The sequence below is a fragment of the Pteropus alecto genome, unplaced genomic scaffold, assembly GCF_000325575.1.
Source record: "Pteropus alecto unplaced genomic scaffold, ASM32557v1 scaffold81, whole genome shotgun sequence".
NCBI lineage: Eukaryota > Metazoa > Chordata > Mammalia > Chiroptera > Pteropodidae > Pteropus > Pteropus alecto.
Genome location: NW_006433378.1, coordinates 3,305,481 through 3,331,292, shown reverse-complemented (window position 1 = coordinate 3,331,292; position 25,812 = coordinate 3,305,481). Strand labels below are relative to the sequence as shown.

The window sequence follows — 25,812 nt, the reverse complement described above, 5'->3', positions numbered from 1 at the left end:
AAATGAAGTGAAATGATTTACTATCTACACTGCTGAAATTGGGCACTATCGCGTGTGGTCAAAGCCTTTACACTATTAAGTAATCACAGAGAATTCTATGTGGGTGATTTGTGAACATTCGAAAGTCAGGCTGGGAGTTTGCTTCTTTTTCATGTTTCCTTTCTAAACACAATTTTCTTAAATAGATTGTGGGTTTATATTTATATTTGCAACTCAGGAATGTTTAAGAGCTTTGACATTTCTTAATGCCAGTAATTTCCATATTGAGAGTTGACATATATTTGGACTCAAGTTAATTCAGGTGTCCTAATCATCATCATTTAAAAGAATATTTTAAAAATCTTTCTCAAGTATAGAAGAGGAAAAAAGTGCCCTTTTATTTATTTAACTTCCCCCAGGCACACACACACACACTCACACACAATCCAAGCCAGGAATTCCTCTCTACCAACTTTGTTTGGCTAACTCATTCATCAGTTGAAACTTATCTCCTCTTCAATCCACAGCAGACTCTTCTCTCAACTTCAACCTTAATATAATTGTTTTTCTATGCTCTCCCCTCTGGCACTCCATTATACTGTGACTTCTTCACCTAGGGATTTCATCTTTTGTTTCTGAGTCCCCAGCTCTTATCAGAATGCCTGGCATAGCAGAAAGTGCTTGTGAAAAGCTTGCTAAATGAATGAATAACTTGAGCCTCCAGGCTAGCTAGCAGATGAGTTCAGAGGCTATGTAAGCACCATTTATAATCTCAGCCAGAATCTTGTTGCAGCCAGCGTGGCAGAAGACCCACAAGTCAGGGGCTGTGCCACGTTGGGGTTTATAGCTCCTTTAGGGGCTGTGTGAGTCCAGACCAACTGCACCCTCACCCCAGATCCCTGCTCCCTGCTCCCTAGCAGTTCTGCACTGTCTGTAGGCTAGAACCAGCTCTGTGTGAGTGAGGCTCCTGCAAACTTCATACTTTTTCAGGAACTCTAAGTAAAATAGGTAAAGAGAAACGTCCCCTGGTGGAGCCCTAAACAAAATTAAATACATGAATCATGCTTAATGCTTAAAAACCTCGCTTTCTAGTCAGGTCAGAGATTGATTTCATTAGACTGGTGGCAAGTGAAAAAACTACCTTCAGAAGCCTGTTCGACTTCGGGTGATCCAGAAGGGCAGTGGGGAGCTGTGAGAAACTTCACTTCTCAGCTGTTGGCCAGGAGGACGACTTTCCAGGGATCCTGAGAGGAGCCTTAGATAGACGGAGGTTGTGCCCCTTGAAGTGTTCTTATTTTTCAGTTCAAAAAATGAAGTTCGTATATTAAACAGTTGGAGGTCAAGAGAGGTTTTGGACCTACTTAAAACACAATGTTCTCTCATTATAGAGTCTCCTCATTTTTAACTGACCTGGCCAGCTCTTTTGTGAGTTTCCACAGTCACCATGAAATTCAAAAGCTAAACATGACTATTTCTTTCTCTTTGCACTTGAGCCACAGCAATCCTAATCTCCCTTGGGATAATGAGTGCCTCGGACTGAATGAAGGAGGGTCATATATGCACAACAGGCAGGAACTTCATTAATATCACCAAATGTCACCCTCCAACACATATATATGTAATGGATTTATCATTATATGGTAATTTAAATAAAGATAAATTAATAACCTCAAAGGCCAGGTTTGTTTTTAATTGAAACCATAGGGATGAGGTTTGATTCTATGCTAAGAGAAAAAAGTCAAAGAAAATGTAATTCTCTGTGAAGTACCAGATGAATCAGGCTGCCACCTCTCATTTCCAGCCTTCTCCCACTTTCTCTCTCTGCCTTTTTCCTCTTTCCTTTTATTGAAAAGTGAACGCCCCTTTTAGGAAAGCTCAATTTCAGAAGTTTCTATTATACCACGCTCCCATAGATTTATAAAGAAGCAGAGACAGTACTTATAATTTGCTGGGAATTTGAAGAAAAGTGAGGTATCTCACTTGATTAATCATCAAATAGCACGAAGGCGTGAAAAAATATAGCCAATGCTTCTCTGGCCTATGTAGGAAAAATCGAAGAACCATGAAATTAATTTTATTTACCATTAAAAGATACTAGATTTATAATCCAGGATGTGATTATATAATTATAAATTAATTTCAGTAGCATGCCTTCATCTGAACTAAATGTCACCAATAGTTATGAGAAGTATGCTAATGAGTATCACAAAAGCATCTCTACTTACTTGTACCCAAAATGCCCAGAAAGTATAGCCGAAGACTCCCCAATGCATGTGATTTAGTTTAATGGAGGGCGACTTTCTTTAACATGTTCATACTTAATTGAAAAGGAAGGATTAGCAGGATGTCCACGGGCCACTCTCAAGTGTGAAATAAACATTTTTATTAAAGCCGTTGAAATGTGAAGTTAAAGAACATTTCAACTTCAAAATGGTATTCAAGAGCACCTAATGACACATCTATATTTTAACTCTGGCGAAGTGTGAAATTAAATAAATACTCCGTTAGATGCTAAAATCTTGAATTAGACTCCCTGCTCCCATTAAAGAGGTTTTTCATAGTTGGAGTGGCACACCTCATATCTGGACTCATACACTTTTTAATTTCTTCGAGTCATTTTATTAATTACATGTTTGCTGAGGAAGAACTCAAGCATACCTAAATCTAGAATTAAACTACATAACACTAGGGTTTAATAAAATTTGTTATCAAGTTGACTGCCTCACATTCAGCCAGTGTCAAATTCAGTGGTTGATTAGGCAAAAATCGCATGCAATGACAATTCTAATTTATAACAGACCTTTTTCTCACAAAATGTTGTTCCTGTCACTTTGCCCTCCAGAATGTGGTGACGAGAAGTTGAGCCAGCTTCTGGTTGCAAAGGAAGATCCAAAGAGGCACCATTGGGGTGGGGGTGGGGGGTTCTGTCCGTACCCAGTGTAGGGACTCACATAAGCCTCCCTGCGTATAGATGTGTCCCATTGCTGCTTTCTCTAAGTGAAAGCCCACAAAGAAGCCATCCTAGTGCTTCCGGTCTTGATGAAGGAAGGCCTTGATGCATTCTCTGTAACACCCAGGTGTGTTGCTGTCGACATTCCACTCTTCCACGTCGGGCTTTGGGGCTGCTACCAATCTCTGTGTGAAGTAGAAACCCTCTGATGTGCTGTTCTGCTGCAACTCCTCATGGAGTGACGCTCTCCTGGGATGGTTGGGGACAGGAAATGACCCAGAAGCAGGGTTGCCCGTATGTTGTGCAGGTTTGACGACATGGCTCTTAGAGGCACCATTCACACTCTGATCATTGTCAGTTTGAATATGTATTATGGCCATTTTATGGAGATGGTAGTAAAGTGTGTTAAGGAAGATATACCTTTTTCTGGTTTGCACAAAATCATGAAAGCCTGCCTCAAGGCTGAGAGCAACACTATGGCAACACTGGATGAGTTCTGCCTGTCAGCAGCCCTGTGATGTTGGGCTAATCCCTTAATCAATTTTGTTATCTGCAAAATGGGGATTAATAGTACTTCATAGGCCTTTAGGATTAAAGAAATTACATATGCCTAGGACTGAGCATAGAGCCTGACACACAGTGAATTGTCAGTATACGGTAGTTCTCATAAGTTGGCCTATACATGTCTCTGCACACACAGATCTCTTTCCAGTAACTTTGCATTCAAGGCTCTCGTAGCAAAAAATAACTCAGACTCATTACTACAAGATTTATTACGGTGGCGCTATTGATTTATGGTATGAATCATTAATTAGTTAGTATTAATTCAGTAGCCTCCTGTGGTTAGACTAATGTGTCAGGTGATTCTCAGCACAGCCCACATATTAATTTAATTCTGAAGAGGGCCTACCTCCCAGAGAATTTAGAGCAGGAGGTGGGTGCAATGGCTCAGGCAATAGGTGAGAGAAAAGGAATAAAGAAGGAAAGATGAGAGCTCACTCTTTAGTTTTTCGGACAACGGATCATTCCTAACAAGTCCGTCTCTGCCATGGCATTAATTATTACAAGAAAGACTGGTGAACAGACTCTAAGCAGGTCTAACTTTGGCAGACTTAAAGATTATGCCGATAGTGGATGGGGGCCAGGTGTCTTATCTCCAAGCTGCCTGGCTTGTTATCATCTGTGTTTCAGGGCTCATCTCAGTGTTGGCTGTGGGAGGTGGGGCCCAGAAGCCTCTGCTGACAGTGATCTTATCATTCTGGTGATATGTCCATTAATGACTGCTCTCACCTGCTCTTTTTCCAATATGTTGCACACCAATGTAATTTCTGTCAGTTACCTGATGTCATCTAGGCCCTGAAATTATGTTATTGAACCAACAACATTCATTGTCAAATCTTTACAAGAGAAACCTATTATATTTCTCCTCATCCTATAAATGTGTTGATTTTCCTATGCTTTGTATAATGAATGGCCTTTAGGCTATTGTAACACCTTCCCTGAAATCCATTCTCTCCTCTCTCTCTCTCTCTCTAACTCTCTTTAACACTCTCTCTCATTCGACTGCTGTCACAGAGGGCAATCACTATTAGCATGAGCAGTATGGCACTGTATTGAGAATGTCCACGCGAATTATAAGCAAATAAGGGGAACTCTCAAAAATAAAAATTCTCCTGACTCTAATTTTTAAATCATATCTGTGCACATACAGAAAGAGAGGGTGGGGAGTGCAGGGGATGGAAGGGAATGGGTTTTGATTGGCACCCAAGTCAGGGCGTTCTGCTCTGGTAGAAACTGTAGATGGCGCTGCTCAGAGATGAGGCGAGGCTGTGCAGGGGAAGCCTAAACACGCTGAGGCTCACTTGTTTGTCACCAAGTCATGGATGGAAGTCACTGTTAGTCAATCTGAATTTGAACTCTCGACAGTGCTGCTGCCATCGTTGTCACTGCCGTTTCTCCAGGCCTTTTTTCTACCTGTGCCATCCTACTCTCTGTACCGATTGTCGGTTCTGTTTTTTGTATATACTTTGCTTTATATAGTGGATATGCGTCTGAAATGTTGTGAATAAATTGTGGTTTTAAATAACATTAAATACATTTTACTACTGAAAGGTATAAAGAAAAAAGCAAAATGGTCTAAAATCCTATCACCTAGATAACTCTGTTAATATTTTTCTAAATAAGTGTGTATACTGACATGGTTAGAATATATATATTTACATAATACAAAAGTATAAACTGTACAAATATCATAATTAATACAACTTGTAAATTGAAAGGGTACCACCACCTCAATCCTTAGCCCCTCCCTTGTACTAGGAGTCTGTGCAGTGTGTAAAATACTATTATCATAAGAATATAGCACTTTCTAATAATAATAGTTTTAAAAAAGAAAAAAGAATACAGCAATGAATAAGGCATCATCCTGGCCCTGAAAGAGGCTGTTAGTCTAATGGGTCAAAGAATTATTTGATCTACAGTTGCCTTTTGTTCGGCTTGCACTGTTTTTTTAAATAAAAGTTGCCAACATTTGAAAATCAGGAGAGTTCACATAAAATGGCCTCCCTTGAAAAATCTGAAGAACTATTCACATTGGGCCTACATTCCCACATGAGAATCGTGTTCATTGCTGAGGACCTGCTGGCCGCTTAGCATGTGCTCTTCAATTTGCCACAAGCCCCACCACTTCCTCTTGTACAACACTAAAACCTGATGCCTGTTGTCACTTTCGGAGTAGAAAAGTTATTTTCAGAAACTTTTGTTTCTATCAAAAGTGGGGTGGGGCTGGGAGGGCGGGAGCAGGTAAAGCTGCTCCAAGAGGGCCAGATTTTCATTCTGCCTGGCCTACTCCCCTGAAGGCTCTGGAGTTTGCAATTCTAATTCAGGACCAGCAAAATATTCAGACTGAAAAGGTCAACTAATCTGAGCCGCTTGTTTTGAGTCCAGTGAAGTTGAGATGCCTCTGTTTGATCATTATTGAAAAGTTGAACATACCAGCTTTGTGTGAGTTAATACAGAGCCACAATTATGTTAAAGGAAATTCATGTCACACCAAACAAATTTTTTTCCTGATTTACAAACTTTTCTGTGATGTGCACCAATGTATACTGCAAATGGAGTCGAGTGGATGGAGACAATTCAAAACACAGAAATGCAGAAACTGGTCAAAGAAATCATTCTCCTTGAGGTAGAGGGAGAACAGGACAAGCTAATTATAAGGTGTGGCCTAGTGGAGCCAGTCAGGCCAGGTGTGTGACTCGGGCAGGTTGTTATCCTATCTGAGACCTGGTTTCCCCATCTGTAAAATGGGGATAGTTATGCCTGTCTCATAGAGCAGCATAAATTAAGTTACAAAAAATAAATAAAATGTTTAACATTATAGTAAAATGCTTAAGCAGTAAAGTCTATCATTGTTATTGTTACTGGAGAAATGATTCTGGATTCCTGGGGTTTTTTAAGTCATTCAGTCATTCAATACGTATGCATTGAATGATATAACCATGGATAAGACACTTGAAGTCTCTGAGTTCAATTTTTCCTCATCTGCTCAAAGGAAAAGAATAATGCCTGCCCCTTCCCCACACTAAGGTGTTAGGACCTCAACTACAAGTATGTTTGTGAGCTACCAGTGGCATTTATAGTACTGAACAAATTATTATTACTCCTTTGTTATTATTTAAACTGAGTTTTTATAAAGTATTTATAACTAGGTTTTCAAAAGATGTCTGAGATACCTCAAGTTACTTAACCTTCATTGGGATTTACATTTTTCTCAAGTTCAACTCATCACATGAATTAAGGGCCTAATATTTTCCAACCAGATTATTTAGCTAAATCCAGAATAGATCTCCTTGTGTACCTTTGCTTTGTTTGCCTCCCAGAAACTAAATCAGAGGAGAGAATGCTAGTTAAGAAGAATAGACTGATGAATAATTTGCATTTTTGTGTTTTCCCTAAGGAAAACAAGAATTAATAGGACAACACAAAAACGTGCCTGTTTCGCTGAAGTACAATTTGAGGTCAGAAGCAGACACAAATTTCTCATTTAATGACCACTGTGATGAGCCTTTATGGCTTCACAAAGAGCCACAGCTTTGGAATCTGTGGTGGGATTGGGAGCCCTCCCCATGTTTCATTTGCGTTGGGCCAGGAGCCTGAACTGGAGGCAGGAACTCTGGACAGTCCTGGGCTGAAAGTTCTCTCCACTTATTGGCACTGTGCCTGTGAGCATGTGTTATACAGGTACAGGAAGGTCATCATGTTTCGATCAATGTGTAGAATGTTTTTTGCTGTAGCTGTGCATCTCCCCACTATGGTATCTGGAGGATGTTATATTGTGTGGTATTGAACTGGGCTGACATGCTCAGGGCAAGATAGCAGGAGCTTAGCGTAATGTCAGATCAAGACCAAAGAGATAATGTTTGGTTATTTATTCATTCATCTATTAATTCATTTATTCAGCTAACATTGAGTACTTGTGATGTTCTAGACTTCAGTGTTAGGGAAAACAAGCCGACAGTATCCCTACCCTTGAGAAGTTCGGTTGTACAAGAGAAGATTGACATTAAACACATTGTTTAAATAAATAAACAAGAGAGTTACATAGATGTGTGCTGTGAAGGCAATGCAAGCAATAAAGAGAAGACACGATTCCCTCAGTCAGAGAAGACTTCTCTGAAGATGTCACACTTACGACATCACCATAAGCATTAGTCAGGCAATGTCAAGGACAAAGAAATGTACTAGCAAAGGAAACAGCAAGTACAAAGGTCCACAGACGACAAAAGACATGGCATGTTTTCGCAAGAGAAGGTAGGCCTTAAGCAAGAGAGAGAATGGGGGCCAGACCGCACAGGCCCTGGCCACCGTTGTTCCTTGCCTGGACTGCTGAAGTAGTCCAGTGGCTGAAATGACAGTGACTTGGACTAGAGTCAACACAATGAGAACAAGATAACTGGAAGAGCTTAAGATGTATTTTAGAGGTAAGAGTGACAGAACTTATTGATGGACTGAAAATCAGGAATGAGGAAAAGAGCAAAACCAAAGATAGCTTCAAGCTTGAGCACCTGGGTGGATTGTGGTGCCATTTCCTGAGGCCTAAAAGTTACATAACTTGCCAGAGGTCACTCATCGAGGACATCCAAGTCTAATCTGTGTGAATTTACTTATTTATTTATTTATTTTTTAAATCTGTGAAGTGAGGTTATTACATTAAATTTCTGAGAGATCTTCTGGATTTGCGATGACGTTCTCATCTAAGTTAAATAGTTCATACAGAAATATCCTGAGGTTCAGAATGAAGAAATACTGTTAGACCCTGGTATTTTTGATAAATAGCACTGCGATGGAGTAAGTCTTTTATTTCAAAACTAGTAGCCAGAATCTTAAGAGTTTTTTCTCATGTATATGAAAGAAAAAGTGATTTTGTTTATTTTTCTCTTAGGCAAAGTGTATTCCTGGAGTTTCTCAAAAACAAGGTAGTTTGTTCTGTGAAGTAAGATTAGATTATTAACTGTCTCTTATAATCCCAAGCTAAGACTACAAAGTACAAACAATAAATTGCTTACAGTAAAGCATCCTGGTTTATTGTCTTAACATGCTTGGGCCTCCAGCCAGGACGCAGGCGGGTTTCTATAGAAAGAAGTGGTGACGTTTCAGTGATTCCAAACACTATCTCCAACTCTAATTCCACTGTCTGGGACTCACCCATTTTGACCACGTCTAAGATTCTGCTGTTAACATAGACAGTCCCACTTTCTCAAAGTGGTATATTCCTGAAATTCAACTTATGGGGTAGATCTCGTGTACTCATAAAAACAGTAGGATTGTGTTATTGACAAATGATGGCAGGCCATGAATCTTAAATATATCCAACACGTGAGTAAAGCAAAATAGCCAATACTCTAAATCTCTCATCAGTAAGTCCCTTGTTGGACTTTAAGCCCCTGAATCAGTTAGGCTACTACAAGGAACAAAACATCCAACTTAAAGAGGGCTTAATCAGTAAAGACATTTACTGTCTCACAGAACAGTAATAGGGTGATTCCAGGATGGTTCAGCGGTTCTGTGATGTCTCAGGGATGCAAGCTCTTTAGCCCTCTGCTCTCTCATTCTTGTCACAGTGTCTTGACCCTGAATCATAGCCCCTCATCGTTGTAAGATGACTGCCACGGTTCTGGGAAACACATGAGCCAACATTAGGCCAAAGAAGCACATCATTTTCTGCACTGTGTCTCTTTTAGTGGGAAAGAAAGCCTTTCTCAGAAGCCCCAAGCAGATATCCTCTGAAGTCCTTGTCCGTGGAGCACCCAGTTCTCCCCATCTAGACCGCAGAACATTAAACCTTTCCCCCTCTCCCTTGTTTCCTTCATTCTCTATAATCGATCTATTCTGGTTGTATTCCTGTGTTTACTACATTCATTCAGATCCTCATTAACTCTTTGCTTCCAGTTTATCTTCTACGATGCCATCGAAATTATTTTTAAGATGGATCTTATCATGTCATTATCCTGCTTAAAACATTTCAGTAGTTCTTAATGACATATACAATTAAATTTTAATTTTTCCTAGCTATAAGTAGCCACAACTATTAGGCAAAAAAAAAAAAAAAAAAATCCAAATAGTAGCTCGATACAGCTATCAACAGATAGAGAACTGCTGTGGCTGAAATACGGTTAGGAAAGCTCATCCAGGTGGATCCCTCTGCTTCCCTCACGTGGAGACCCCAAAGCCTTTTCCAGGATCCTCTGTAGTGCAGCAAATGGAAACACCTATAAGCCGTTGGTATGGACCTCAGGAGAGTCAACTAAGTTGATGGCAGAGACTTCGGTGGTAGTGGAAGCAAAAGCCAGGGACATGCTCTTTCAAAGTGTACAGAGTTGAGAAGGGAAGAGGGCCTTAGAGATAGACAGCTCCAAGAGTTGTATTGATACGATGCCCCTAGGCCATGTAATAGTCAGTAACATCATGTTTCTTTTTCACTTTTCAAACTCTATGAGCATGTCTTATCAGAGAATTTAGGCTCTGATTGTGTTAGACCATTTAACCCAATCAGATGCTTGAGGACAAAGTGAGGCTAGTTGAAGACCAAAATGCAGCAGATATCAAAAACTGAGAATAATTATTTGTAATTTTATGAATTGTTCTTTTGTTTTACTCTTATAGTTTTTTTCAGGTAAAAGATTTGTGATTTGCTTCAATAATCTCTGAGTCTTTTTTTCTTTCACAAAGCTTTTTGTTTCAGAATTCCCGAGTTAACCAACATTTCATGTGCTACCATTTCTGATAAGGGTCAAACAGGCTTAAGAATGGAATTTCAAAACTATCATAACTGAATATGCTAATTATCCTCCTTTTTTCTTTCACAAAGCTTTTTGTTTCAGAATTCCTGAGTTAACCAACATTTCATGTGCTTCCATTTCTGATGAGGGTCAAACAGGCTTAAGAATGGAATAGAACTATCATAACTGAATATGCTAATTATCCTCCTGCTCTTGATATCAACCTGTATTTATTCTGTATGTCTATTTAAGAATTCAGCCTTTTTTGGTGTTCTGTGAAGACTAAAGAGCTGTTTAGATGCAGTTTGTATTCTGTTATGGAACATGACCTAAGGGTCGTGCATTTCAGCAGGCTTTACATACACTGTCAGGAGGGAGGGAGGAGAAAAGGTAAGAGCTGGACAGAGGGCACCAGGCAGGTAAGAGAGCAGCCTCCAACTAGACCAGACTGTCCAACTCTGTTCGCTTTTATCCATCCTCATTCCAAGACCGGTTTGAGTAAAACTTGTCCTTTTGTGTCTCGTGTGGGCTTCAGCAAGCAGGTCTTCAGTGTTGCTTCCCTTTGACTCTAACCACCCCCACCCCTACCTCCTATCTACTGAGGCCTCGTTTCTGTCATTACAGTAGGTGTTTCTGCTTCCACCCTTATAGCCTTCCCCCATCACACCCTGGAGCTGACTTGTTTCTGACCACCAGTCTTTGCTGTCAGACTGTATAGGTGGCTCCCTCAAGGCTCCAGATGGATCCTAGATGCTCCGTGGGATCTGGCTGCTGGCATCTGTCATTTACTGGCTGTTCCAGGCCTTCCAGCTGAGGAGCCCTCTCTATCCCCATCCTCCCCACTTTCAACTGGGACTTCACAGAAACTGACGCCAATGAAAAGCAGAAAATATGTGTCAATTGTCTGAAGCTTCAAACTGATTTTGATTCTCTTCTAATCCTTTTAAATGTAATATGTGTTTAAATTAAGTGTAACATAGACGAAAAATGGTAATGTTATCCTAGCCTATTCCAGTGACACTCTAAATGGTTAAGAAAATTGAGTGTCGGATTTCGTGTGTTGTTGAAATGAATAGCCCTTCCCAGAGTGGCTGGAGTCAGATTCTCACCCAGCAGGAGCAGTTTTAATGACTGACGAATCCAGTAACCACAGGAAGCAGCCTGACCTCCAAGCATTGCTGACCTCCTACATTGCCTCTCCTTTCTGTTTTTCAGGTACCACGTGTTTGATTGCTCTACTATCAGATAAAGACCTCACTGTGGCCAATGTGGGTGACTCGCGTGGGGTCCTATGTGACAAGGACGGGAACGCCATTCCTTTGTCTCATGATCACAAGCCTTACCAACTGAAGGAGAGAAAGAGGATAAAGAGAGCTGGTGAGCTTGTGAACGCCTCCGAACATGGGTGAGGGGGCTCTCCTGGGACATAAGATGCTCCCTTACCAGCGATTAGTAAATTAGCATAGAGGCTGCTGCTGAGGTAGCTGAGACGGGGCTTTGTGCAACTCCCAACAAATAAATGGCTACAAATTTGCCCTTCTTCGTGGCCAAAGATTCCAAAAGGACCAAAAAAGCCCTTTACTAGTTTAAAAGCTAATGAGATCTTTGGTCCCCTGCCTGCCATAACCCACATTCCTCCAGCCAAACTGCTAGCCATTCCCCAAATGAACCATGTTTCTGATACCTCTGTGCCTTCGGAAGTGCCATCCCCACTGTCGAGTGGGTGACCATTACTTGTCCTATAAGACTTAATTTAAGAGTGTCCTTTTGGAAGCCTTCCCTGTCACACTATGCCATAGGCTCCCCTAGTCTGGGTTAGGTACCCCTTCAGTCTTTTCCCAGTATTTCGTGTGGACCTCTTGGGTCACCTTTCATAATGTATGCTCATACCAAGTTCTCTTATCTGTTTTGCCTTCTCAACTGAACTCTTTGAGGCAGAAACTTAGTCTGTTCATTTCTATCCTCCCAGCACCTAGTGCAGTGCCTGATATAAGTGAATAATTTGGAGGAGGGGGGGTGGTCCTTTTTTTTCTTTTTTTCATTTTTCAACAACTAGGGGCTGGGAATATATACTTACATTCTGGAATTGGGATAGAGGTAGAGAATGTAGTAGACAGACATTAACAAATAAATAAGTAAAAATGTAGTCTATTATAAGATGATAACTGCTATGGAAAGACATAAAGCAGGTAAGGGAAATGGGGAGTGTCAGGGGTGGTCATTGTAGGCCTCACGAAGGTGCCACTAGGACAAAGCCTCGAAGGAATATTATTAATTGGTGGTTATATTTTTATAATTTGATTTGGGAGGATTCTTTTCTACCTGCAGAGAGGGGAAATCCTTCCTTCCCTTCTGACAATGTGTAGGCTCTGCATAATATGCCAGGCGGCTGGCCCAGCTGCCAGGAGGGCACTCATGTACCCCGGGCCTCTGACCAGGATAGGCCCCTGCTGCCTAGGGGTAGTCTGCAGATTGACTCTCAATCTCTACAGGTCAGCTCTGCCCGGAACCTAATCAACATTTGAGTTTTCTCAGTAGGAAGCTGTACTGTTGAGTCAAAAAATGTTGAATTTTATTACACCATCCTGCTTCAGTAACTGATTGAGACACAGAATAATTTTTAATGAAAGCTTTGGTCAGGTTTTCTGTTAATGAGATGGAACAATTTTACAGGAACATCTATCAAGCTTTAATGAACTGCAGGCCGTATGAGTGAAATATTCTGACTTCCTTGTTTACGAAGACACCATCTCCCCATGAGTCCGCTGTGAACCTGAACTTAAGATACAGTTAGCCTGCTCTTGTGTAAGCAGGCAAGGATGTGTTTACAATACACCTGGAAATGTCATCCTAGCATCCAGTGCTCTGTTCTGAAATGTCACTCGCATTTTATCCTCCCTCTTCTTTCATGCCATACCCACCACCTGCACCCTGCAGTGGTTTTTTTTATAGAAGCAAATTTGGACACTGTATCAGAGGAGCTTAATCTAACCTGCTATGTCCAGGAGGTATTCTATAGCAAGGCTTAAGGAACGATGATTGGTTTTATTATCTTGATGTGTGTTTTCTCTTACCTCACGCTTTCTTTCAGGACATCTTTCCCCGCTCCTGCTTTGCATGGCAATTCACTGCCAACCAGTCTGGGCCAAATACATTTTGGTCTTTCTATAGCCATTCCTGGTGCTGTTTCCAACAACAGTAATATCAGCCGCCATCTATCATGTGCTTGCTCTGTGCTGGGAGTCGGGCCTAGTGATTTACACACACTTTCTCTTTCCTTGACTTATGAAACCAATTTATAACATTATCTTCCATTTTACAACCAAGAAAGTGGAGCCTCCAAGAGGCTTGTGTGCCCAAGGACACATAGTTAGCAAATGGTGAGACTTGAATTGAGACCCAGGATTGTCTGACTCCAGAGCCCATGCTCTTTTCCATGAGACGACACGTCCTGGAATGTTTTCATACATCCTGTCTGTAGAAGTCTTACCCATCATTCACAGCCCAGCTTTAATGCTCACTCCTCCCTGATCATCGCAACCTCTATCTGCCTACAGCACTTAGCAGGGACTAGTCTCTCCCTGAAAGAATACTGCTTTGTGTTCGTAGCTGTTAATATACATGGCTTTTCCTTCCTGCCAGCTCGTCTACTTCTTTAGAGAAAAGTCTGGATCTTGTTTAACTTTATAGCCTGCAAATCACTTTGCATAAAGAATCTATTTAATAACTATCTGACAAACAATATGTGAAAGAACAAAGTCCTAACTACCTTAAAGAAAAATAATAATAGATAATACCGAGTGCATGTTATATTCAGGTACTGTGCTAAGCGGTTTATATGGAATAACTCCTTTATTTCTCACAATTCAATGGAATAGGTACTCTTAATGTCTCCATTTTGCAGCCAAAGAAACTGAGGACCAGAGAGTTTCTCATCTAAAGTTACACTTAGCTAGAAGCAATAGAGCCAGACATCAAATCCAAGCAGTCTGACCCGAGATCCCAGGCCTTGAAACACCATGCTTAAAATACAAAGTTCTTTAATACCGATCCTGCTTGGGGTGTTGTTTTGAGCTCTACATAGGCACAGTCAAAAGCGGCCTCAAGTTAAATGATGAATCCCAGGGGTTGTTTCTGGTAGCCGTTCACCTGCCTTTCAGGACTCTTTTTCCACTCTCCTTGAATCCCCTAGGACTCCCTACTGTCTGTCAATCACTGAGCTGTCAGGTGGTCGTTAAGTTAAAACTGATGCCCTCGCCCATACATGTCTCTTACCCTCAATATTCTTATTGATATTTTCTTGAATTGCTTTAAGATACCAAGCATGAGGGCAAGAGCATCTACTGATAGAGTGTGAAACCCCAAGCCGTGGACCAGGAGAGCCATTCCTTCCTGGCAGAGCCAGGGTAGGGTGAGGGGAACACATGCAATATGTCACATGCAATAGGTCAGCCTTTCGTACACATGTCCTACTGTACCAGGTGTGTGAGATATCAGCTGGTCAGGCTAATGGACTCATTCTTTTTCCAGGTGGTTTCATCAGTTTCAACGGTTCCTGGAGGGTCCAGGGAATCCTGGCCATGTCTCGATCCCTGGGGGATTATCCACTGAAAAATCTCAACGTTGTCATCCCAGATCCAGATATCCTGACCTTTGACCTGGACAAGCTCCAGCCCGAGTTCATGATCTTGGCATCAGATGGCCTCTGGGATGCTTTCAGCAATGAAGAGGCTGTTCGATTCATCAAGGAGCGCTTGGATGAACCTCACTTTGGAGCCAAGAGCATAGTTTTACAGTCATTTTACAGAGGCTGCCCTGACAATATAACAGTCATGGTGGTGAAGTTCAGGAATAGCAGCAAAACAGAAGAGCAGTGAACCCTTTGGGGTCTCAGCTGCCTTAGACTAAAGAACTTTCTACCCACTGGTCTCTTTTAATGTAGTGAAAAGTACGGAAGTTACAGTTAGGATCATCCATCCCAGACATGGGATTCCCCCTCCCTGGCAGTCTTAGGTCTGTATTCAGTGATGATGAACAGAGGGTGCTCTTGGCCGATGAAGTGAGGGACTGGAAAATGGTTTCTTCGTGTTTCCCAACTCTTTCATCCGATGTTCAAAATATATAAATATATAGTTGTAGATTCACATGTATGAAGTGAATGGCATACGTGCCATATATTCTCCCTTTTAAGATTCTTTTCAAGATCACTTACAAGGCCCTTCAGGTATAAGACTTGGTGTCCTCTCTTTGGAGCAGTGAGCAGGACAGGCCTCCCAGAGCTGCAGGAGACGGGCCACAGCGTCGTCGCCTGTGAGTCAGGGCTCATGCGGCGGTGGCCTTTGCTGAGGACAGAGGTGTCCCGAGAATGCTTTGTCCTTCTGAGCCCAGGTTTTCTACTCAGCAGCAGCCCAGAAACAGATTTGGAATGGTTTATCATTCCATGGCTGCTCTCGGAGACTGAGGGAAGTGAGGACGATGAGAGCCGCCTGCGCAGCAGAAATACCCTTTATTCCTCGCTCCCTTCATTAGTTAAATAGACTTTGTGGACCACCTGACCAGTCTTTGTGCATTGATCCCAATTGTGCATGACCTTAACCTTTTGCTTCCACCTTACCTTATGTAATAGGCAGCTGTTAAAGTTCACTACCAGACACCACGATTTTTTGTCTTATGTTACCAAAAAACCTATTAAGGGAAGTGAAAAAGGCAAATCACAATGCTATAATCCTTTTCATCTTTAAGAGTAGGTAGAGGAAAATAATGGCTGAGTAAGTCACAGTGCCCTTTGGGAAGTCTGTTGTTTGCATTGGGAGAGAAAGCTCACCAGCTTACCACCCTGAATTGAGCTCCAGCTGCCAGTTTTTGTGAGTTTTTTTCTCCTATCCTCATGACTTTCAAGTGTCTTTCAAGAAGTGTTCTGAGAGGCAGCAGCCTAGAACTGCGTGTGTGTTTCTCGAAACCCAGTACGGAGTTCCCAGCCGCATTTTGGAATTTGGTGGTGAACTACCGGGATGTGCTTCCCATGACAGTGGGAAAGCTGCGGCCTTTAACATTTGGTTGCAGATCCCCATCCACAGCGGGTAGCTTTCCCCAGGCGAACCATGCAATGGCAACAAAGCTAGTTGGGAATTCAAGTTCAAACCTGCATTGTTAAGCGGCCAGAGTTATTTGGGAGCCAAGCTTGCTGCTCTCCGTTTCCTATCACCAGAGTCACACTTCCAATCTCAGTATTTTGTAAGTTCATTGACAGAAAGTGCCAGGTCATCCTGTTTGCCTGATTGAGGTGGCTCAAACAGCCAAACAAGAATTTTTGTTGCGTTCTCACCCCTCTGTGGCTGAAATGCCAGGGCATCCACCAGGTTATGTTCTTTCCGAGTGGGCGCTTGTAGTTACAGCTTCTCGAAAGCCCCAGTCACTAGCCACCTCCTCCACTGCCTAACTTCAGCTGCGGAGCTTTCCAGAAGCAGCTCCAGGAGAGAACTGGGGAAGATAAAAAGATTCCCCTGTGGCTACCGAGGACTGCAGCCTGCTCCCACTTCTCCAAGCACTTAACCTTTCTTTGACTGCAACGAGAATTAATAATGGTGTCCCGAGGATTTGCTTACTTTGGTAAACTGTACCATAGAATTTCTAACATTAGAATTAGAATCTTGGTTACTTATTTATTTTTAGCCGTAGAATGTTGTAGTACAAAATATCTAGCACCATTTTAGATTGAGGTATTTACCTGTTGAGAGACACCGAACATTCGGATGTGAGTATTAGGGGTGGGAGTCGGGAGGGGGATGTGGGAAACGTGCTGTTTGTGATCAGTGATGGAATGCTAAGGCCAGGTGACTTGAGTTTGCCTGGAGATTTAGGATATTCTAATTCTTGACAGTTACCAAAGCCCACAATCTAACCGAAGTTAAGGAATAAGCAATTTCAGCATTTTATGGTACACGGTCAATTTTTCTTTTTTTCTTTTTAACTTAACTCCCAAATTCATAATAATAAGGAAAAGACATTTTAAAATTCCATGATCATTGTTTTTGTCTAAAATGAAAATAGGTAATGTTTTGCTGAAGATGAAAAAGAACAGCTATTAAATTAGTCAATGAGTGTTTATTTGCCCTGCAAAAGAGTAGATGGCGCTGGGTGCTGCAGTTCATGACTTCCTCTCTACTGAGGTGCACAAGGCATCTTCTGATTCATTTCTGACTTTAACCAAGTAGTTTGTGTATTTCCTATTCCCTTCTGCCTCTTTTCCTCCTACTTTGGCTTGTAGATTTTTAAAAAGATAGACGTTCTAGGCAAAATAGTAGCAGCTTGAGTAATACTTGTGCCTAAAATCAGAGTACTTTGCTCTGTCCCGCTGTCCTGGAGTTTCTCTCCAGACCAACCCACCCCCAGTTGTCGGGGGTCTCCAGACATCACCCCCTTAGGTGCCCTGTAGCTCATGGCTGCTCTCATTTTCCAGGGACAAGGAAGGTTGAATCTAGCCATTAGGGAAATTGATTTGAGAAGTTTGCATGTGAAGCTTCCCTAAACGGCACTGCCAAAGCTTTGAAATTGTCACCCGAGGCTGCCCAGACTCCCTAGCTTGAGTTCTCATTGCCAATAACCCCCATGGTGCCAAATTTGGAATGGTTTTACAGTCTATTAGAAATAAATCTGGAAACGAATGATCCTGTACTTACGAGCCCCTTGCAAGATGCCAAGCCCAGGGCCTCGTTAATGTGTGGCTCTGCTAGTCCACTGGCAATCTGTACCCTTAAAATGGGTGGAGATTTGGGTTGGGGGTAGAAGGCCAGGAATTATTTTTTAATTCATTGTATTTGCAGTTCTCAAGTCAAAGGAATAAACAATACTTACATAGAAAATTCTAAAGCTAGTTCCCAAGACCTGCATTTATTTTATGTGACCGGTTAGCCCGAGGCACTTAATTCTGAAGTTGCTGTTCTAATACACATATGTACACATTACTGGTAACCAGTGGCTACATTCTATTCCTGCCTTTGATAGAAGGTATTGGCCTCTTGAATCTTGTCTAATAAGAGTATTACAGAGAGTGTTTTACAGAGTGAAGGAGCATGTGCAATCCGGATAATTTAAAACAGACCTTATTTCATAAACCTTTAATGATTTCAGCACTCATACATTTTGTGCAAACAGGATTGCATGAGAGTGATGACATCATCGTTTCAATCCTATCTGAAGTAATTCTAGGAAATTGGTTACACGGTTGAATTGGATCACTGGGATATCTGGCAATACATGAGGGATTCACAATGGCAGTGATCACGCCTTTCTTTGACAGGTATACCTTGACTTCCTGATTTTTTCCCCGAGTTGTTGCCTGATCAAACTCTCTTGCAACTGTGTCAATGAAGAAGATTTAGAAAGGGCAACATGTCACTGTACATTTGAAAGTATAGGAGTATATACTCCGGATAAAGCACTATTTTCCCAATTGCAGAAAAATATTTCCTCCTTTTGACCATCATTAGACCGATATTCCCTTACTATTCCCCCTTACTATTCCCTTACTATTCCCCCCCAAATTGCCTTAACTCATCACACCAGCATTCCTGACCCAGAAATGACATGACTGTTAGATACCACGCTGACGCCTATTTAACTGCCTCTAGGTGAAATCGTCGATATCGAAACTTTTGAGCTAGTTAGCTGCACACTACAGGAGTAATAGAGTCACAGTGTTCCCCAAAGCGTGTTTCACAGAACACAGGTTCCAAAGATACTCTCCAAATACAGGGTTGCAGGGTCAAACGGCAAAGTTTCTAATTTAAATGCTTTGTAGGGGAGAAGAAACATACCACAGATGTAATTTCAGTTAGCTCAGTGTTTTCCAGGTTAATTTGATTACAGAAACTTTTTTGAATAACAGCTAGTAACATGCTAAGGAGCACATGTTCCACAGGACCCACTGGAAAATTCTGGTAAAAAGAAATATTACTGTCTTCTCATTCATTATAACTCTGTAGTAGCAGTACAATTTGCAATTTAGAAGCACTAATCCATTCGAGTAAGAGGCTGATCCATTAATAAGAGCAGTGTTAATTAGTATCATTTAATCTGATCATCAGCAACCCCAGAAGCCTAACAAAAGCAGAAGCCTAACAATCCTGTTTGAAGCTCTAACCATTGCCCCTCCCTTCTTTTATGTGAATAATAAGTATGAGCTATGCCATACCTAGAGATTTCTCAAGTTCATTCCAAGAACTTTCAGTTGCTTTTTTGAATTTATCTTTGCCTTCAGGATTAAATCAAAATATTTTTATTTTTCATCACTATGTCAGAGCAAAAACAAAATGTATCAGAAATAATCAAAAATGGGGAAAAAGTTATATTTGATTTTAATTCATTTAAAATTTTTTAACTAGATTTTTTAAATTATGTATCCATTGTATAATAATGCAAATGTAAACTATTAACACATTCAATGAAATAATTTGAAATCAATCATTTCAAATTATTGGTTCTAAAATATTTGTCCCATGTTGTCCCGCTTTTCACATTTTATATACAGAATTAAGTTTGGCAAGTTATCTCTTGCCTAAAATGTCAGACTTGATTATAGATCCATAATTGTCAATCTCAACCTGGGCAATGAGTTTGGGAGACTCTGAGAGATAATCCCAAAATAATGGATGAGACAAATATAGTTGGAAACATGCTACAAAGTGAATTTAGGGTAAAGTGATTAAAATTACATCCAATATTTAGGAATACACTCGCCTTCTGGATGTTATCCAAAATAGTAAAAAACCAAAAGTAAAATCACTTAGACTAAGTGGCAGATTACAAAAGACAAGTGACAGTTGACACTATAATGTTTCCATTAGATATGAGCTTCTAAATATGCTTTCTAATATGTAATTTTTTTGCTAATTCTTAATGTTGATACTTTGTCCATTTCTTTTTGTTTGTTTTACTACTGTTAAGCTGCAAAATGTTAAACCAAGGGTTGATTATGATAATTTTCATGTGTTTAGTAATAACCACACCATCATTTATACAATCACTTTAATAAATCCAAGTTAAGGACTTTGAAGAGAGCACTTAGTAACTGGTCATTTTGACAAATCATCATAAGGAATTTCACAATTCCACCAAAAAAAGCAAGCAAAACTCCACCAAAAAGCAAGCAAGCAGCAAAGATGTGGATTATATTTAGAGATATAATGCCGCTTATTCAAGAAGACCTATAATCTGGCATTATTTAACCACAAAATCCCCTCCGACATTTGCCAAATTCAAATTTAATCTCAAAAACCTCCAGGGACTAGAGTCCAGAGCTCTGAGAAAAGCAGCTTACTATGAAGGCTCTGGTGGTGGATTGTGGTGGGGGCAGGTAGGGGGTAGGACAAGCTGCCTGGGTCACTGACTGCCTCTGTAGGAGACAGACCTTGTGTCAGCCACACTCCTCACTTTTTGTCATGAGGATATTCAGAGGTTAAATGTGATATCATGCATTATCTCAACATATGTCTAGATTAATTAGACAATACATGATTTAAAATGTGCTCGTGTAGAAGCAAAGGTAGAGGTAATAGTCAAGGAATTAGGGGAAAAACCTTTAACATACTCAGACATTAAAAATGTAAAAGGTAGGTTATCTAAAATTTGGATGATCAGACTTTTACCATGCATAGGTTGTATTTAATAGTGATTTTTGACATAGTACATCGATCAATAGAAGACAGTTCCCACTTTTAACCTATTCAAATGCAAGGCTTCCCATTTGGAGTATTGGCTAATGCTTTGCTTACAAGTTAAGACAGAATTCTAAAGCTCCTTTTCATAGGACTGATGGCACAGTTAGATTCGTATTTAAAAAAAATAGGAACACTTTTAATCAAAAAATGCAAAATTAATTTTCAATGTGGTCAAAGTCAGAATATAAAGAAAACATTTTTAAGAAAATATAGAAGAAAATCAAAGGAGAATATAAAAAAGAAATATTTTAAATTAAGAAAAGGAGATATTTTATTACATCATGAATCATGCTTTCTGATATTTGTGCTCTTTCTAAAAATGAGGAGATAACACTGAAATATTTTGTAAAGTTATTTGTAAAGTTACAGTCTATTTCATGCATTCCCAATGAAAATGAATAGATATGGTATTATTTATTGCTGTACTGAACTACCTTTTACTGTCCTATGTTCTGTGCATTTTCAAATCCTAGCCATGGCTTTACCATGAATCTTAAGAATTTATGCATTTTCAAGGAGGAAATATCCCTTTATAGAATTTTGAAAATAATATGATAGACCTTCCATTTTAGAATGCCCAGATAAAACTAAAGTCAGATAAACATAGTCAGTTACAACTGAGAGTGAGTTTAACACACTGGTCATGTTCCATGGGGCAACATGAGTACCAGTGAGTATTCAATTTAAACAGACAATTTCAAAAACAAACAAACAAACAAAAACTACAAGATAATTTAACATTCTTGCTTCTTAGAGAGTTTTCTAATCCATATAATGCAAAAGGTAATGTTTGCTCATATTAAAAAATCCTGCAGTATGATGTATTATACATCTCTAACCTAAGACAATGATGCCTGTTGTGCAAAATTTAAATTCCCATCTGTCTTAGTATGTGTAAGGACACTGACTGCTTAATTTAATAATGAAATTCCGCTTAGGTATAAATCCAGCTATGGGGGAAAAAACTAGAACCATTGAAACTTATGCAAGAATATTCCTCTGTTTAGGCTCCAAGACCACAACTAGTCTTTATAAGTTTCATCTTGATTGCCCTTTTATCTCAAGCATACATTCAGGCAATGGAATAATAAATACAAAAATGGAGAAAACCCAATAACTTTTGTTTCTATTTTAGAAAGCAGTGTTTGCTCTTTTTAATTTATCTGAAATACATGTTGACCTTGAAACATTAACATCTACAGCATAGTCTTCAGTTTACTCTTCGATTACTAAAGCAAATGGTTTTGATTTACAGCACTTACATAACTTCAATTCAAATTATAGAGTTGAAATTTATTTTGCAATGCCTCAACATTCCTGTGATCAGCCAGAAAAAAAGAAAACGAAAACAGAAGACGAAATTCTAGTGAGTGCAGAGGAATGGTTATTCTGACAAGCCTGGAAAATAGTAATGAAACAGTTAATTCCAAAATGCCACTGTGTGAACTGTGTTCATATACATAATTCTTATATGTCAAATGGACAAGGTGTGTTTCCTTTTAATATAACATCATTGCGTTTATCACAGATTGATCTACCTTGTGAACAGATTGAATTGGGAAAGTCAGTATTTGTGCTATAAGTAAATCTGCTTATATATTTTATTCTTTCCTTTATTAATTTTTTTTTTCTGAGCACCTACCATGTGCCAAGAAGAGATAGTCTAATTGAGTGTACCTAGTAGTGAGCACTCAGGCACCATCCCTGCCTTCTTGGCACTTAGATCACAGATATTATAACGCTCGGTATTGGCTGAATGGGGGAAAATTAGCATCTTTCATGATTTTCTCCTACAGGTTTAGATTTGTGAGGACAGGCAGAATTGGAGTAATTCTTTCCTACACATCATAAGGAGTAAATGGTAATAGATTAGGAATATCTTGCCTACATTCAAGCAAATTGCATCAAATAATTACTCTGTGTTAGGTCACCTAAGTTCCCCAAGAAGGGAGTCAGGAGGTGAAACAGGAAGCCGTGGGGACCAAGACAGGGATATGGCTGTCCCAGTGGAAGGACACCCCTGGAAGCCTCTGCCCAAGGTGGACAGCAGCTATGCAAAGGTTCAGTAGTACATGGTCAAAACCAGGGTGTCTCTCCCTCCAGGATCCTTCTGGAGGAATAACAGAATTACAGAAAAGAAAAGAGAACAACAAGAACATCTCTCCATGGCCTATTTTTATTTTTGTCCCCAAGAGACTGTTTATTATCAGTGTTCCTGAGTATATAAATTAGTGGATTTGTTATATAGAAAAAGTAACATTTCGGGAATACAATTATTTCTTGATTTTAAATATGATCAGAAGATTAAATGTCAAATTTTGTTGTAAATCATAAATTTGGTACCCATAGTTACTTTAGACATTCCAGAACCTAGAAATGAGATTTAAGTTTTATATTTTGAAAAAGAATAGCAACATCTATCTTCTGCATGGCAAAGCAAAACTAAATTCCAGATTTTTATTTTTAACACAAAAGTCATCACTTCTTTCTAAATTCTTTGCCTAGTCATTTTCCCCTAAACATCTTTCTTTTTATGCCAATTGATTCTTTATCCAGTAATATTCGTTATTACCAAATTACATTAGATCCCTATGAATTAAAATAATAATGAATGAAAAGAGATTGGGAATATCTCGTTGTGATCAGAAATAGAATTTTTTATTGTTGTTTTGTTTTTAAGCATGAAAACATATAAGGAAATCCAAATTAAGTCAAGACAATTTCTGACTCAACAAGATTAAAACCATAGGTGGAGCCCAATTATTAAGGAAGGAAAAGAGAAAAAGAAGGGTTGGAGAGAGTAAGAGAGGGAAAAAAAAACCCCACATAACTGAGTAATGTTTTTCACGAAAGGTATATCTCAAAAGTTATGATCTCTTTTTTGCTGAATTTTGAAAAAATAACTTTGTATAAGCTTACACTATGTCTATTTCAATATCATGGAAGTTATTCCATCAGCATTTTCTTGCTATTTCAAAAATCATTAGAGGTTGTTTATAAAAAGATACCAGGATCCATAACTTATTAGACAATGCTTTCTTTTAGGATTGTTCAAATTGTATTTAATAGTTAAATCACAGGTCGAAATGACTACTCAAATCAGTCAGGCTCTCTGGTAAGTTAGTCTGAAAACTTTCCTTGATAAGTACAACAGAACCTTGGCAAAACTTCATTACTCTTCATACCCTTCAGAAATTTTTATACCTTCTATTCTATATTTGTCTCTAAGAGACATTTGAAACAAAGTTAAAATGTCGATTTGGTGTAGAGCTCAGAGTATATGACAGTGCACGGTCACTCGAGATGCATGGTGTGTCATTCAGGTCCTTTCGATGTGTACTAGGGGTAGATTTAGACTTGTAGAGACTAAGGTGTTCATGCAATCACTGATTCTGTGTTGTGGTATACAAAATGAACAGCTAAAATTTCACCCTTAATGAGAAAATTAAAGCAAAAATAAACCCATTAAAGTTATTGGACTTTATGCATGGACTGCTGCTATTTTTTTTAATATGGTTAAATTCATTTTCCATTCTAATGTCTGCTCTGAACTTTTATAATTTCTTAATGGTTTTGAGTTAGAGTAGCCGTTGAGTTTGGAGTACACATAGAAAGCAAGGAGTAGCTCATGGGCAGAGGATAAGACCAAAGCATAACAGAAGCAAGAGATAGGAGACATGGAGACTTTGGGTGCTTTCATTTGGAACAAGAATAAGCCTGACAATGGTTCAAAACAAGGTAACTTAAAAAATGTATATAAATCTATGCAACAAAAGTTGTTTACTGTTAACATAACATAACTTTTATCCATCTTAATACTTCATTAACCAAGTTTATATCGTATAACCAGTATTGGGTGATAAGGGTTAGATTAGCTAGCTATACATACATTTAAACTCCAGCAACATGGCATGACACACCTCTGAGAAAGATGTTCAGAAGAGAATATCAATCTGCAAAGATTTTAACAAGATGCAGGAAGGAACACTGTGGAATTTGAAGACTGAAACACACACACATGCACATGCACACATGTAATACTTTATATTAGGTATTCTAAAGATGAAATGCTCAAACATGAACAGCTCCTAGGACCTAGAAGAACAATAAAAGTCACTAGATTGCTGAATTTGGAGTTGAGTGTAATGAAGCTAAAAATGTGACCTTGGATTATTTTTTCTTTTTTTCACTAAAAATAATACTTGATAGCCAGGCTAGAAAACGCTGCCCACAAATTCTGGTCTTCCACTCCTTTTACTGGGTAGAAGATTTCTAACATAGAAATGAAGGATGTGATTAGAAATTTTAGGATGGATATTTGTTATCTGGATTAGAGTAAGAATTATAGACTTCTAATACCAGACACAGATCCAAAGAAATAGTAATCAAAGGCCACAAACACCCCACTTTCACTTTTAATGATGGGTTATATTCTCTCTCTCTCATTCTGTCTCTCTTTCCTTCCTGTTTTATTTTAGAAATATAGTAGTGACACTACCTGTTTTTTGAGGTAACAACAGCAGATCGTGGTAGCTTCATAGAAAGTAGACTTTAATATTAGGATTTTAGGGGTACCTCATGGATCCAAGAGTTTTATGTATTTAAATGGGGCCTCGGGAACAAGTCATACCGAAGACTTAAAAACCATCAAGGAGACTATGGGGTTTTCTCTTCCAACTCTCACAGATTAACTGGTAGCCACCTAGGTCATCCACTGTAAACAACTATAAAGCTGGACAAACTATATCAGGCAACTGTTTTCAGACATTGGACAACAGGCAGCTCAAGGTAACAATCCTTGAGAGAAGAATCACAAGTTATCCATGATCACCTCAGCTGTCTGTGAAAGGACAATTTTCTGATTGTGGCACAACGAGGTGGAGTG

The 25,812-nt window shown here is 39.5% G+C and overlaps 1 protein-coding gene across 2 annotated transcripts in view; it reads left to right on the top strand.

Annotated features, from left to right (window-relative positions):
* Nucleotides 1–24,411, top strand: part of PPM1L (protein phosphatase, Mg2+/Mn2+ dependent 1L) — a 243,317-nt gene extending 218,906 nt beyond the window's left edge. The window contains exons 3-4 of one of the 2 annotated variants that reach the window (XM_006908182.3): nucleotides 11,425–11,586; nucleotides 14,740–24,411. In XM_006908182.3, coding sequence (XP_006908244.1) covers nucleotides 11,425–11,586; nucleotides 14,740–15,086 — 509 coding nt within the window. In that variant the 3' untranslated portion in view covers nucleotides 15,087–24,411. Of the gene's footprint in view, nucleotides 1–11,424; nucleotides 11,615–14,739 lie in introns of both variants that reach the window. The other variant, XM_015586552.2, reaches the window with a different exon arrangement.
* Nucleotides 24,412–25,812: the final 1,401 nt, after the last annotated feature.